The sequence below is a fragment of the Drosophila novamexicana genome, unplaced genomic scaffold (assembly GCF_003285875.2).
Source record: "Drosophila novamexicana strain 15010-1031.04,08,12 unplaced genomic scaffold, DnovRS2.1 tig00000485-arrow-pilon, whole genome shotgun sequence".
Taxonomy (NCBI): Eukaryota; Metazoa; Arthropoda; class Insecta; order Diptera; family Drosophilidae; genus Drosophila; species Drosophila novamexicana.
Genome location: NW_020824808.1, coordinates 5,094,517 through 5,110,222, shown reverse-complemented (window position 1 = coordinate 5,110,222; position 15,706 = coordinate 5,094,517). Strand labels below are relative to the sequence as shown.

The window sequence follows — 15,706 nt, the reverse complement described above, 5'->3', positions numbered from 1 at the left end:
CACCAAGACGAACCCTCTTGCTTAACTTTAAACTTAAATTTAAAGTAATTTAAATAAACGCATTAGGAGTTTTGTTTTTTGATTATACACAAAAAATGACACATTTAACAGACTTTTCTTTGTTACTTATAATATTTGCATGGATATATTAGAGTGAGCTACGTAAACATTAAAATTAAGTTTATTTTTTAACTATAACTAAGCATATGTAAAGGTTGCGTGGTTTTGTTTTTCTCATTGCCACAATTGTAAATTTGAAAATTGCTTATAAATTTAGAATAATCTTTAAGTTATTTTTGTGTTAAGTTGTTTTAGTGGGGCCTTAGTTAAGTGGATGGGGTTTGGGGGCGGGGTGGGGAGAGGACGAGGGAGGAGGGGGTGTGTGTGGTGGTACGGGGACGGGGGAGATAAGTGCTTTGCTAAGCGTAAATTGAATTTCAAACTGTACTTAAAGCTAAATGCATTTTGTTATATAAATTTAGCATGTGCCTCTACATTTAAATTCGTTTAACTGCCAATTAAATAATTTTTGCATTTTGTCATACATATATATTTTGAGTATATATGTATAGGTACATATTCCAACATGAAATTCAGTTCGCTTACGTGACTAGAACTGAAAATGATAAGTCTTCTCAAAACATAGTTATATTTATGTATGTGTGTATATATTCTGATGGAAAAATAATTTAGTTTTTTATGCATATTTGTATACATATATACTTATATATATGAATGTAACGATTTTCTTCAAGGTAATTAGTTTTTTTTTGTTTTCCTGCTTTTGAATTAAATACAGATACATTTTTTTTTCATTAGTCCCGCTCTACGGCTAAGCGTCGTCTTGCAGCCCCCAAATACAGAAAAACAGGGGTTATATCTTTTAGCTAAGCTAGTCTATAAATAGTGATTGTTGTCTGCATTTATCTCATATAAAATTATCTCGCTTACCTACTAAACGTACTAAACAGCCTCGCCCCAACATTAACTAGTCCAAGCACAACAAATTTCTCTTTAATTTCTGTATTCCATTTGCGTTTGCTGCTGGCTTAGACTGAATTCCATTTTGTACTTTGCCTAGTTCTCGCTCAGATCCTTGATGGCTTGGAGTATGCGTTTTACATGACCCACTTTAACCACACCCAAATCTTTAAGATCACGTCTGCCCAAAGTGAGCAGCTCCTTGCCGCGTATGTCGTTCTTAAGAAAGCTATCAACATATTCTGATAACTGCATTGTTTCCAGCCAGGTGACCACCTCGTTGACGCTCCAATTGCTGACTGCCTCCCGTGTATTTGTGAGTGGAGGCTTAAACTGGTGCTGGCCAGCGGTGGAGCCGGAGCGCAGACGTACCCAAAATGGGCGGGATTTGCGGCGTCCATCGGACTGTAGTTTAAGAAATGAAGTGTTTACTTAAATAGTGTTCATTAAAGATGTAGTTTGGTTCTTACCTCCTCATTGGGCGCCAGCACATTGAAGTAGGCGCGCAGTTTGCCATCAATGCATTTTTGTACGGAGCACTTCTTTAGCTCCATTTCCATGTTGGCCAGTGCTGCGCTCAGTTTGGTCTCCAGATCCTCGCGTAGGATAAGACTATGCCCACGATCGCGCAGCAGCACGCACGCATCATCGTAAAGTTGACGCGACGAATCGATGACCTCCACTAGCTTGGTGCGTAGTGAAGGCCCCTCCAGCAGCTTGCCCTGCGGGTGTATGGACTCCAAAGCCTCGCTGGCACGACAGGCCACCTCATAGAGATCATGCTGCAGCGCCGGGTGCGAGATGATCAAGAATTTGACCCACTTAACCAGCGAACTGACTGCCTCTATGAAATTCAACAGCACATAGCATTCGCGCTCTGATATGACCTCATCCGTGGATACGGCATGCTCGGAAGCAGTCGAGGATGTCTCACGCTGTATGGAAATGCTATGCTGTCGCTGCTTCTCCTGCCAGGTCTTTAGCGACACCTCCAAGCTGCGATTGCGGCACAGCATCTGCACGCGATTCTTGTGCAGAATGCGTATCATGCCCGGCGGCTGCAGCCAGGCCTCCCCATCTACCTGTATGGGTATCTCCTCATCACCCAGTATATTGATTTGCACGCTCTGGCACTGGGCAATGCGATGATGCTGCAGATTAATCAAACGCGAGGCGGCCATTTGCACCGAGCCAAAGACGGCGACCACCTCCAGCACACGATCATCGAAACTGGGCTGCAGAAATATTTCCTCCTTCTTGGTGCTGTTGCCCCAGAAATTGGTGCCGCCCATAAAGCTGGGTATATTCAAGATGACAATGCCCTGGAGCTCTGGCAACGGTATGCGCTGGCCATCGCACTCCAGCTGCACGCGTTGTTCCAGATTCTTGCAGGTCTTCTGCAGCAGCTGCTTGGAGCCCAGAACTCCATACCACATATAGTTGCGTGCTCGGGAGCGGCACTTTTCCGGATGCTCCTCGCGCTTGTTGTGGAAATCAAGTGAGATTTTGGCATCGATGCCAATGCCAAAGTAATTGTTCATCACACACTTCTCATGATAGCCAGCGAGCAGAGTTTCATCGGGATCCATCAAGGGGCTAACAGCAGCACATAGGGTATCCGCATTGGCGAGCAGACATTTGGATATGAAGCCAGTGCCATTGGCTAGAGCTGAAAAGTTAAGGGTGCTATGTAAGTAAGGTTATGAGTGCGTGGGGCTCATGGAATAGATCTTAAGAAAGTTGGAAAAATCCTAAGTAGGAATTGGAAGTAGGGAAAAATCCTATAAAAGAATTAACTGCTTGGATAGCCAGGCAACTCGAGATCAACATTTGTAATTATTTCTATCGATACATTATATTGGAAACTCATAATACCCACAAATCGAACTCTACTAATCTGCTCCGTAGGTACTATATCTCATGAGTTCCAAAAATCCAATTATCCCCAATAGCATTTATACAGTACAAAAAGGAGTTTGGTCTTTCTACTTACTAGGCCAATTGGGCAAGCGCACTAGAGGATTTATAATGGGCAGCTTGCGATACGCCTCCTCTGTGGGTGTCTTCTCTTTATCCCTGCCCGTTTTATCATCCTTATCGCCGCTGCTAAAGTGTTCAAGCCCGAATAGTGAAGAGCCCATAAAAAGGCTCGACTTGGAGCCCTTAAGGGTCTGTAGATTGGGCAAAGCTTCGTTCGGCTGCAAGAAAGAGGCAAAGATTAGATGGAGCTAGGATCAATGAGTCGTTCGTGTCAAAGAGCAACTGGAAAGTCAGCACTAACTACGATACAAAGAAACATGTGGGTGTGGCTGAGCGAGTGCATGTGTGTTTGTGACAGAGAGAGTTCGATTTTGGAGTGTGAGGGTGTGTGCGTGTGTCAGTGTTGTGTAATAAGGGACGCAGGGCTTATAAGTGAAGAGCATAAGAGTGAGAGAGAGAGAGAGGGAGAGAAAGAGAGAGGGAGAGAGAGACTGAGAGAATGAGTGAGAGAGACAGCGCACTACTTGAAATTAAAAACCATAAATTAATTGAAAGCAGAGGCTATACGTATGCGTGTTTATTAGCGGTTGTTACGAGAATTATTTAGTATTGGTTAACGATATTTTATAATATTTGGTATTATGCAACACTACTGTTCAAGACGACAACACGTGTGTAAATCAATAAATCATAAATGGAACTGTCGCGAGTGCTGGTAACCACAAACGGAAACTGAAGCAGAAAACTTCAATTGGCATTTTACAGAGGATATTACTAGTATATATTGCATATATATTTATTCATTTGCTGGGAATTTATGGATACACATCGAACGAATGAACGAGCGTATGGAACAAACGCAGGAACGTAGTAGAAAGGATGGACCCGACCTCTGGTTACGGGCTTACCAGCGGTATCAGCGGCCTAATTAGCGCCAGAGTTGCCAGGCGTATGTCTGGTTCGGCGACCACAAAGAAACGCACATTGAACAGTCCATAATTGCGTTTAGTGTTATATTTTAGGGGTTTCTTCTAAGAAAATTTATTTAGTAGTAAATTTAGTAGTGCCAATTTAAAAAAAAAATCTTTATATCCATGTGATTATTACATGAATTACAGAGTGAGTTGAATGTATACTTAAAGTTTTTCAGTGTTGTGAAATTATAAAAGAAATTCATACAAGCAGTTGACATAATTTCGAAATACGTACCAATTGATTTGTGCTTTGTAAAACATATATTGTATTGTTAAAAATAAGTTGATATTCATACATATATATATGTAAAATTATATATGTATGGTAGTTATTGTTGTATTTCGGTTAATATTGCTGTGTTTTTTTTTTTTTTAAATTTAAGTCATGTTCTTAGAACTCAAACGCAAGTAGCTAAATTATAAATAATATGGCAAATTAAAATAAAAATGCTTTATATTGTATATAGTATATATTGTTCGATTCCCATGGTGTTAGAAAATTGATTGGAGTATTTATACCTTAAGCAACACGGTAAAGCTGCCTAGCGTTTAATTTGAGTATATATTTATCTCTTTTGATAATTAAGATGCAAAAAAAATAAATTTTTTGATTTCATATTTCTCATGTTTACTCTGATTTCGGGGTAGTCACTAAGGAACTGTCGTCATATTTTTTCACTGTGTAGACATTATGCATTATGCAAGCATATTTTGTAATATTTATTAGTTTACCAATGAGTTTAAACAAAAATTTGTATTCGTATTCGCCCTGTGAATCGCACAAAATGCTTTGATGAGAATTAAATAAAATTCGTGTAAGCCTATACGCAAATTTGCAGCTTATCGAGGGTATTCCATATTAAAAAAACATTTAACTAAAATCGCATTTGTGTGTTTACGACTAATTTTTTTTATTGAATTGCTGCATTCTGCATTGCTCGGCTGACACATTATACATTTGTTCATTTAATTTTTTGGATCTTTGCTCATTTTCTGATGCATTAGTGCCAACGTAAATCATATATATATATAATGGGGGAACTGTATGTTTTTCTGGGCGGGACTTACCTTGAAGAGGCTGCCACAGCTAATTCTACGACTAGCCGCGGGTGAACTGCTGAGGAAGCGCGTATGTTCCGGATCCAATGTTAGGTAATTCGGATTGAAGCCGGAATGTCGGCGATCTTTATCCTTGTCATATTCGCGCACAGCTAGGCTAGGCGCATGACTTGAGTGTCGTCGTATCTCCGAGCTGTTCAATGTGCGCACACCGAGCAGACACGACGATGCCGCCAATATGGACGACGACGATGATTTTGCTGGTTTTATGGAATCGCCACGCAACGGTGTTGGCGGCCTTACAACAACACTTATCTGTGGATAGTTGGGATTTACATCATCAAAGGATTCTTTCTTACACGACTCATCAAAAGTAATGCGCTTTACATCTTGTCCATGACCCGATCTCTTCGTGGGCGATGTCGATGTGACCAATGCCGATTCAAGTGGTTTCGTTGTGCTTGTGGTTGTTGCTGTTGTTGTGCTTATTGTGGTGCACATTGTGCTGCACTCAGCATCGTTTATTTCGATTTTTATGGCTGTTTCTGTTGACAGTTCATCCAGTTCATCGCTAGTCGTAGTCATTGTTGTCGTTGTAAGATTTGGATAGCCAATTGTAAGGGCTGTATTTGTGGGCGTGCCCGCCTCTTCGTTAGTGTTGCCCTGGTCGTTGTCGTTGTTGTTGTCGCTGTTGCTATTGCAATCAAGCATTAGCTGCTGTTGAGATACGATTGTTGTTGTTGTAGTTGCTTTGAAGTTCTTGAGTGAGATGCGCTTTTTGTGGCGCTTTATTTAGAGAGTCGACAGGAGCAGGATTGATTTATTTTTTTGAAATATATATTCGATATTTGTTTGTTTCGGTTTGGTATTTGGTTTGTTAGTTTTGGATGTAGGCAAGCAAGTTAACGTATTCGGTTTATTAAAAATACACAAAAAGAAAAGTTTGAAGAAAGAAGCAAACGGAGAGCAACAAAGATTTTTACCATAAGTGGCCATGTCTGAGCACTTCCGATTAACGTAACATAGCTATAGCTCTATATATAAATATATATGTATACAAATAATTTACCTACTTTGCGCCGGGGCGGCATTTTACACATACCTTAAAGCTCTGACGCGCTATATCGTTACCTTCCACGAACTGCGCCAGGCTGCAGTAGCGCGGCGGTTCTCGTATTTTTTGATCATCGCAGCGGTTATCGATCTCAAACACGATATTCTCAAAACCAAACTGCTGGGGATTATCATCGCTGTCCATGCGGGCCAGTTGCGCCCTACGTGGGGGCGAGGAGTTGCGACGACGCGGATGCGTCTTGCTTTGGGTTAACGCGCTCATGGATTTCTTTCGCGGTGGCTTACTTGGCCCGGCATGCTCAGAGCAGAGGGTGGTGGTATCATCCGTGATTGTGTTATCCTGCAGCGCATTGGTTATATCATGGCCGAGCACAGAGCTAATGTCATCCATCAGACTCTCGCCGTGCATGGCCTCCGTCTCGTCGCTCGTTTCCGGCGAATCAATGTGGGTAAAGTTGCTGGCATCCAGGTTCTAAGTAGGTAAAAATAAAATAAATTCTGGTTGCATTCCGCGACATAATCCACATATCCATTTACCTGTAGTATATCGCCTAGGCTATGACCCGGCTCGGGCTTGTCGAATATTTCAGAGGCCACGCTGCATTCCTCATTGCTAATGGCGGACAGCACATCGCTTGCCTCGCCGCCCAGATCCTCCGAGGAAGACTGTTCCTGTGGGAGCAAAAGAAGACCTAAGTTAGATTCGTTCATTTGATGGATAGTCAATGCCATACAGTGTTCGCTTGGGCATCGGTATCAATGATTGTTAGGCTTGCGCTAGTGTAAACATTTTGGGAGTGAGGGGTTACGACAACGCCGGGTACCTGCAGGTTACAAGTGTGTACCAGAGCGGGTTGCGGCTGCAGTGGCTCGCATTTCTCGTTGGTGTCGACATCCTCCTTCTCGCAATCCTTTTGAATGCTTGCAATGCGCTCCTTATCCTTGTCCAGTTCGCGCGTCATGTAGTAGGTGCGCTCAAATACCTCAATGGGACGATAGTCGGAGAGTGGATCCACAATCGGTTCGCTCGTGATGATGGGCACACGCAGAAAGTCCACCTTGCGCTCGGTGGGCGTATTGTCGCTGGTCTCGCTGCCCGGCGATAGGCGATTGCCAGCATCGTCAATGTTGGCGCCACCGCTTAGAGACAGGCGGCTAATGTGATAGACTTTCTCTCCATTAGCGCCCTCCTCCAGCTCCTGTATGACTTCCGGCACGCCTGAGCTGCGACGGCTGTCCGCAAATTGACGAGGCGCTGGCAAATTAATGCTGTTAAAGAAAGTCTCATCCACCGAATCGCGTCGCGTGTCTGGCAGCGGTGATATGCAGGTCAGACGCGATGTTTCCATTGTGGGCGATATTATATTAATAGGTGGTATTATTGGCAGCGGTGAGCTGCAGGGCGTCGACTCTCCAGAATTATTTATGGGTATTTTGAGCGCCTCAAATGGTGTTATCGAGAGCTTGCGCTGATAGCGCTTCGGCCGACCCGGCTCCGAGTGCTCCACCACATTGTAAATGGCCCGCTTTACACTATTGGCCCGGCTCTGCAGCGCCTCCTTTTCGCTGGAGCGCAGTGAACGACTATTGTGACGCTCGTTTGTATTTATATGATCCTTTTCGGTTTTTTCAATAGAGATGTTCGGACTGCTACAAACAGAATGGATGTGCAAATTGGTATTTAATAGATTTTATACTCCTAAAATTGTACTTATTCCGAAAAAATGAGGATGAGTCGGTTCTTTTTTTAAATTGATGTAGGTCAGAAAAATTTTAAATTGATTTGGTTTCAGGCAGGACGAAGCAATTATCATGAATACTTTGCAGCTCAGCGTAAAGTTTTATTGCGCAGCATTTTATTACATACTTGTACGCTGATGCTATGATTCACAATTCATAAATTTTACTGCATACTTGTGGGCAGTAAAATTCAATAGCTCTTTGAATTGTTCCTGCAACACAAAGATAGCTCTAACTTGTTTAATAGAGATGTTCGACTTACTGGTAAGAGATGGGATGGGGAGGTTATTATTTAATAGATTTTATATCTTTGAATTTATATATAATCATTCGGAATACTTTTGATGTATTTATTAATGAGTCCAAAAAAAAAAAACATTGGAAATTTTGTACACGCAACTTTTAAGAAAAAATTTTTTTCAATTTCAAATTTTAAAAAATGGTACCACAGTTTTGATTAAGAAAAAATAAAGAACAAAATAATCATAAATTAATTGCAAATATTTCTCAGAAATAAGTGTTGCGATATAGAAACGAGAAAGAAAGACTGTCTTCGGCACGCCGAAGATTTAATACTCTTGCAGACTCAACCTTTTCATAATGGTCATAGTGCTTTGCCCGTATCTAAGAAGTACAGGTAAAATAGTTAATGCCGAAAAAGTTTTTATACAAGAACCTACTTTTCGATCGATCGTTTCCATGGCAGCTATATGATATGGTAGTCGGATGTAAATAAGATTTTTCAAAAACGAAGGGAGCATAGTGAAATCTCTAAATGCCGTGTTTAATAAAAATATATTGAAAGACCAAAAAGTTTCCATACAACAACTTAATTTTGGACAGATCGTTACATATATGAGGAGCATAGTAACACTAAAAAATGCTGAGTTCGGTCACGACATCTTGAAAAAAAAAAAAGTTTCATACAAAAACCTTCTTTTCGACCGATCGGTCCTATTGCAGTTACATGATATAGTGGTCTGATCCAGCAGGTTCCAACATATGTACTGCGTGTAACAGAAAGAGGCACTTTTGCAAAGTTGCATTAAAATAGATTTAAAACTGTGAGACAGACGGACATGGCTATATCGACTCGGCTCTTGATACTGATCGGAGATGTATCCTTCTATGCGTTACACATTTCATGACAAAATTATAATACTTTCTGCAAGGGTAATAAAACTTACTTTTCTGAGGAAAAACAAAGTAACTTTTGTCTTCGAAATTAATGAATTCGAAAAATCCGAAATAATGGCAAATGTCCTATGCTTTTAGCTGGAAAGCATCAACGGGTATTTTTTGGTACGCTTCGATAAGTATTTCAAATAAAGTCAGCATATTTAAAAGGGGAAAACTGATTACAAATTAAATATCTCCATTTGTACTCCATAAAATTTGATTTTCGCACTCAAACTCAATACGATTTCAATTTCAGTTCTTTAGAACTACAAGATTTAAACATTTCAGATTTCATTTTTTTAAATATAATTATTTCCTTTACTTACAGGAAGGATGGTCGCGCTGACATCGTTGAGGACACACCCCGCGATATTAGGCTGCGTATTGTGGCTACCAAATCGTCGCCACTGTGCGCTCCCATCTCCTCCTCCTGCAAAGCGTCCAGTAGCATGGCCAGCTTCTGCCTTAGGATGTCACATTTGATGGTCAACTGCTCGTCGTCCTTGTGATGCGCACAGATGCGTGACACCAGCTCGTCAACGGTATCGCACAAGGAGCGCGTCGAGGAGATTAACGTTTGTGTATCGTTCGTATCGACTATGAAGCGCAGATGATGATTGGCCGATGTTACCATGCTCGTGAGCAGCGCCTCCTGTTCCGTGGTAATGGACATTTTCGGTACTTTGGGCACACTGATGGCTTTTTCAAAGACCATAATGCTCCAGCGATCCAGCATTTTAGTGCTGGCCGATTCATAGCGTTCCAGTATTTGCGGCAAGTGTGTGTCATCATCGCAGCTGGAGCCCCAGCCCAAGACCCGGGCCAGATCGTTGCCGGTGCCCAGGGGCATGACAGCCACTTGGCATTGTTTCTGTTCCATAATGTCGCCAGTTTTTCAAGGGAAATATTCATGAGCATGAAAAATAACCATAGATTAGGTGGATATCACTTACGTGCATATTAAATCGATCTATCTCGCTGAGCACCCAGCCGACGGAGCCATCGCCGGAGCAGACAAGTATGCGAAACATTTCAAAGTGCCGAAAGAGCCGCAGACCCAAACTCGGACCCGTTGAGATGAGGTCAAAGACCTGCGCTGGATTTAGCAGCTGCTTAAATCGTCGCAGAAACTTGACGCCCTGATTATCGCCGGACTTGGAGTTGACAAAGACGAGCAGAGGCGAAAAGTTGCCCTTCGGACTGACCACATCCCAGGCGTCGTCGGTGCTAATCGAATGAACGCTGGTCGGCGGCACCACGGACAACTTGGCGGGTCCAATAGGACAGGCAACGGCCATTTGTGGCCGGCATGCGACATGTACCGTATCCCTGCACCAGAGACAACGCCAATCCTGCAGACGCAACACCGAACCGCATGTCTTTTTGCACACCGCACACATCGCCGACACGGGCAGATTGCCCTCCATCCATTGATGCGGCATTATGATGCTGCCATCTGGCTGCTCAATGATATCCTTGCCGACCGTGGCCAAAGTTGTCCACTTGCAGTTGGCTATCGCTTTCGCCGCACAGCGTTTGTGCACCTTGCATTTGCACACCTCGCAGCTGAGTCCGTGCGAGGTGACACCGGAGAGCGCATCCCGGCACACATTGCAGTAGGTGGGTCGCGCATGTGAGGTCGCATACCAGTGATGGTGATTGGAGAGTATATCATGTTGATCAATCAGAAAGCTATCGCCGCGCGGACGTTGCGGCGCAGTTGCCGTCTTTAGGGAGCCCAGCCAATCCTCCATGTCGCGCCTGGAGTCGGCGCACAGCACCAGAGAGTGAGTGGGTGTTATTATCTGAAAGAGAAGATTGATACAAAAAAATATTAAAAAAAAAAAAATTTCGTTAGTACATAAGAACTGGGCATACAAAAGAGTTGTGATTATCTAAAGTGATTTATTAATTGGACTATCTTTTCTTAAGATTAACTATTGTACACGTTAATCAAACTTGAAATGTTAACCATGTAAAGCTGTAAGTCCAATCGACTCCTTGCCTGAAGGTTCCGTTCGTAAACTTTATTTTCCACATGCAGTCAGGTTTTGGTTCTGACTAACATAAATTTGAATTCCTTTGACGAACTAGTTCTATTCAAAACTACCTTGCAATATAAACTAAACAAATGTGCACAGTTGTTGGTTGTTTCTGGCTTGGCTTGCAAATTCAAATGTTCTCCATAAAAATGAATTCTAGAGAAATGATTGCAAATATTAGTGTGGAAAGTGCACTCATATGCTTACAATAAGTACCACCGCCCGACCTTGTGCAAAATGCAGGGACAACGTGCTTATTAGTTGTGTAATCAAAGATGGGTCTATAAGTTTTTATGGCCTCATTAACATGCAAATAACTTTCATATTTATGTTAATATGCAGACAGGCTCGCCCGCCACACCTCTAAAATGGAATGTGCAAAACAATGCGCCAAGCCCCTAACGAGAACAAAGTGCTCTGTTGGGGTGCGGGTTGAAGGGCGCATTTCAATACTTGGGTATGACCCGAACGGCCCAGCTGCGCAGTACAGTCATAATTAATGTACGACCCGCTCTTATAAAGGTAATGTTAATTCTAACTAAAGCACGTCGGCTGCCTGATTATGATTTGCTTGTCATATTGCCTAATTTATGGCATACATGTCCTTCAGCCAACATTCCAGTCGGGCCGCAATATTTGTTGTGAACTTTGTGGTCAAGTTCATTCGGGTAATTGATGTCAGAAAGTTTTCTCTTCTATTTTTATGATTATTAATTTTCCTTTTTTTTTTTGTTTTCTTTTTTATTAAATTTGTGGGTTAACATTGCGTTTAGCCGCGGACCTTGGGTAAGCCTTGAGTTATGCGTTCCTGCGGAAAATGTCCTGTTTGCCTGCAAATAATGTATCCCTATTTTTCTATTTCCTTATTAACAATGCGAAGAACAAGGCTTAGAAATCTGTTTGGAAAATGAATAAGAAATTGAATATAAATCCCTTTATAGAAATTAACAAATGTAATATGAGTTTCGGCTGTCGAAGGCTTGCAAATAAATTGACATATTCTTGCATAACAATAAAAGTCACGCATTTATAACATGTATGTACCACGACATAAAAAACCTGTAGTTCAATATGTGAGTACAGCTGACCCATTTAACGGCAGTTGACATGCCATGCATGCCAATGTTAGAGCTGACACAATGACTGAACGCAGCACCAGATGCCAAGGATAACCGGACAGGAACCAGAGGTTAAGGCCACATCAACATTATAATCTACTTGTACGGGCCGAACAGAGTCCGCCTCTCTTTTGAGCTAAAAGCAAAACTGAAATAATCCGATGCTAGCCCAATGTCCTGAGGCCACTGTGATGACAAAAGTTAGCAACAAAATGTACATGGTTTGGGCCGAAGCCTGTCTGCATGTGAATTCAAGCATTACAATTTAACTCATAAGCTCATTGAGCTCGAAGCACACTGCTGCAAGCTACTCAGTTGGTGGTCAATGTAAACTTGACAATCAGAGATGACACGGTTTCATATCTGGTACGACTTAAGAACAAGTTATCACAATACTACTCAACAAATCATATTACAACCTAACAACAAGTAATCAGGAGCTGACACGACGAAACTTTTAGTTAACGTGCTCTTGCACGACTTGGAACGTCTTAACAGCATGTAATTATGGTGAGAGTCACGACTTGACATATCATATTATAACGTAACAACAAGTTATTTACGAGCTGACACGAAACACCACGTAGCACGACTTTGCAATAAGCAAACACGAATTTACACGCCTTATTATTATTTTTTTTTGGGATGAAAGAAACATTTTATTTAAAATCTGTCACGCGTCGAACATTATAAAATGTTTTGAAGGGTACTTAACTGGATGTGATTCATTTGTAGTTATTTCCTATTGTAATTTATGTCGGATTAATATAACCTAAGAATTAGATATCACGAGCCGACTTAATTATAAGTGCTCACGACTTGACATGTTTTCAGAGCAGTAACTTAATAGGATTTACAGATTTAATAGGATTTACCCACTGATAGAGTTAATCCTCACTTAATGAGACTGAAAATGACTAAGCACGTCTTAACAGTTGGTAATTACGGCAAAAGTCACGAACTGCATTCTCATATCACAACCTAACAACAAGTTATCACGAGCAGACACGACCTAACATTTAGTAAACACGACTTAGCACGACTTAACAGTAAGGTAACACTACTTGGGTCTTCTGAACAGTAAGTAATTACTGTAAGAGTCACGACTTGACCGATAACACTACTATCACGGCTCAACAGTAAGCTATCACGCCATAGAACTGTTTCGAGGAAAATCTACCGATGCCATAATTAACGAGAAAGAAAGGCTATCTTCGGCACGCCGAAGATCTAATACCCTTGCAGACCCAACCTTTTCACGATGCTTATAGTGCTTTGCCCGTATCTAAGAAGCACAGGGAAAATAGTTAATGCCGACTTTGGTCATGATATCCTGATAAATAAAAAAGGTTTTTAATCAAAAACAGTTTTCGACTGATCGTTCCTATTGCAGATATTTTGCATGTATATGAGGAGCTTAGTAAAACTAATAAATGCCGAGTTTAGTCAAGATATCTTGATATCTTGAACAAAATGTTTTTTCATATAAAAACTTAATTTTCGACCGATCGTTTCTATGGCAGCTATATGATATTATGGTCCGATCTTAATAGGAGTTTGGTCAAGATATCTTGATAGACAAAATGTTTTTTCATACAAAAACTTAAATTTCGACCGATCTTTCCTATGGCAGCTATATGACATAGTGGTCCGATCCAGCTGGTTTTGACATATGTGCTGCGTGCAACAGAAATAGGGACTTCTGCAAAGTTTCATTAAGATAGCTTTTAAACTGAGGGACCAGTTCGCATAGAAACAGACAGACGGACATGGCTATATCGACTCGGCTGTTGATGCTGATCAAGTATATATATACTCTATGGGGTCGGAGATGTCTCCTTCTATGTGTTACACATTTCACGACAAAATTATAATACCCTCTGCAAGGGTATAAAAATTTCATTTTTCGTATTAAGACACGCGCCCATCTCTAGTAATATATGCAATCTTCAAGTTCAGGGTTGGCATTTGCTAACATTCATAGAATGGTAGTTAAGAGCTTAAGTTGTTTTGAGGACCCAACCGCAAATCAACCTCTGGGCTAATTACATTTTAATTGGACAGAAATTGGCAAATAGCCGCAGGCATTTGGAATGAAAAGCAGATTTGCATAGCCGCCGGGTGTTTTGCAAAATGTTACAGTTAAAGCGACTAATGCAGCAATTTGAACGCATCAACAGTTATATATTTTCATCAACTTATTCTCCTCTCCAGCTGCGACCTTTTGCGGTCTGACTCTGGCTCTGCCCATGGCCTTTTGGTATTCAATTAGTTCATAGTTGCATGTACCTTCTGCCCTGCCACCTGGCTGTGGCACTTGCAACATGTATATGCTTTTAAGCTTGGCTGGCGCGTGCGGTTTACTTGTCACTCACTCATGCACTGCCCGCCTGCTTGCCTGGTCACCTGCCTGCAAACGGGCAACATACAGGGCAGCCACGCCCAGCTTGAAAATTAATGGGCGGTAAATGTTTGCCTTTGTGTGGTGGCCAACAGTTTTCTGGGCTGAAGTGTGGATTCGGTTACTTTGAAATTGTCTGCAATTCTCGTATCTCGACAGTTGCATTTCGTTTCATTTCCTGATAATTTTCGTTTCATTTCAACTTTGCGCTGGCACTCAGAACTGAATGGCTTTTAATACTTATTTGGTAGTCACAATTCGGTGGAATTTAAAGTTCGGAAATTTTAAGGTTCGAAAATCGGTTGAGGTCTTGCCAAAGTTATGGAAGCTAACATTCTAGTATTAATTCGTGCTAAAAAAATCATATTATTTTCTTAAAAAATATTTAAAAAATTTAACAAAAAAACGAGAAAGAAAGGCTATCTTCGGTACGCCGAAGATCTAATACCCTTGCAGACCCAACCTTTTCATGATGATTATAGTGCTTTGCCCGTATCTAAGAAGCACAGGGAAAAGAGTTAATGCCGAGTTAGGTCAAGATATCTTGCTAAACAAAAAAGGTTTTTAATCAAAAACCTAGTTTTCCACTGATCGTTCCTATGGCAGATATATGATATAGTAGTCCGATCTTAATAGGATTTTGCATGTATATGAGGAGCTTAGTAAAACTAATAAACGCTGAGTTTGGTCAAGTTATCTCGATAAACTAAATGTTTTTCATAAAAAAACTTAATTTTCAACCGATCGTTCCTATGGCAGCTATATGATATAGTGGCCCGATCTTAATAGGATTTTGCATACATATGAGTGGCTCAGTAAAACTAATAAATGTCGAGTTTGGTCAAGATATCTTGATAAACAAAATGTCTTTTCATACAAAAACTTAATTTTCGACCGATCTTTTCTATGGCAGCTATATGATATAGTGGTTCGATCTTAATGGGATTTTGCACATATATGAGGAGCTTAGTAAAACTAATAAATGCTGAGTTTGGTCAAGTTATCTTGATAAACAAAATGTTTTTTCATACAAAAACTTAAATTTCGACCGATCGTTCCTATGGCAGCTATATGATATAGTGGCCCGATCTTAATAGGATTTTGCATGTATAGGAGGAGCTTAGTAAAACTAATAAATGCCAAGTTTGGCCAAGATAT

General features: G+C 41.1%; 1 protein-coding gene across 1 annotated transcript; it reads right to left on the bottom strand.

Annotated features, from left to right (window-relative positions):
- Positions 1–790: 790 nt before the first annotated feature.
- Positions 791–11,086, bottom strand: LOC115761332 (diacylglycerol kinase eta). Its single transcript, XM_030703065.1, has 9 exons — positions 9,941–11,086; positions 9,314–9,858; positions 6,803–7,718; positions 6,606–6,740; positions 6,097–6,540; positions 5,004–5,711; positions 2,975–3,179; positions 1,452–2,650; positions 791–1,386 (listed from the first exon to the last, which is right to left on the bottom strand). The coding sequence occupies exons 1-9, from the start codon at positions 10,739–10,741 to the stop codon at positions 1,078–1,080; spliced, it is 5,262 nt and encodes a 1,753-aa protein (XP_030558925.1). The 5' UTR covers positions 10,742–11,086; the 3' UTR covers positions 791–1,077.
- Positions 11,087–15,706: the final 4,620 nt, after the last annotated feature.

Excerpts from the sequence above, each read along its gene's own strand:
- LOC115761332 (XM_030703065.1), bottom strand. The coding sequence starts at position 10,741 with ATGGAGGATTGGCTGGGCTCCCTAAAGACGGCAACTGCGCCGCAACGT. Across the intron at positions 6,541-6,605 it reads GCCTAGGCGATATACTACAG|AACCTGGATGCCAGCAACTT; the intron begins GTAAATGGATAT and ends TTACCTACTTAG. Across the intron at positions 2,651-2,974 it reads GCGCTTGCCCAATTGGCCTA|CTCTAGCCAATGGCACTGGC; the intron begins GTAAGTAGAAAG and ends TTAACTTTTCAG.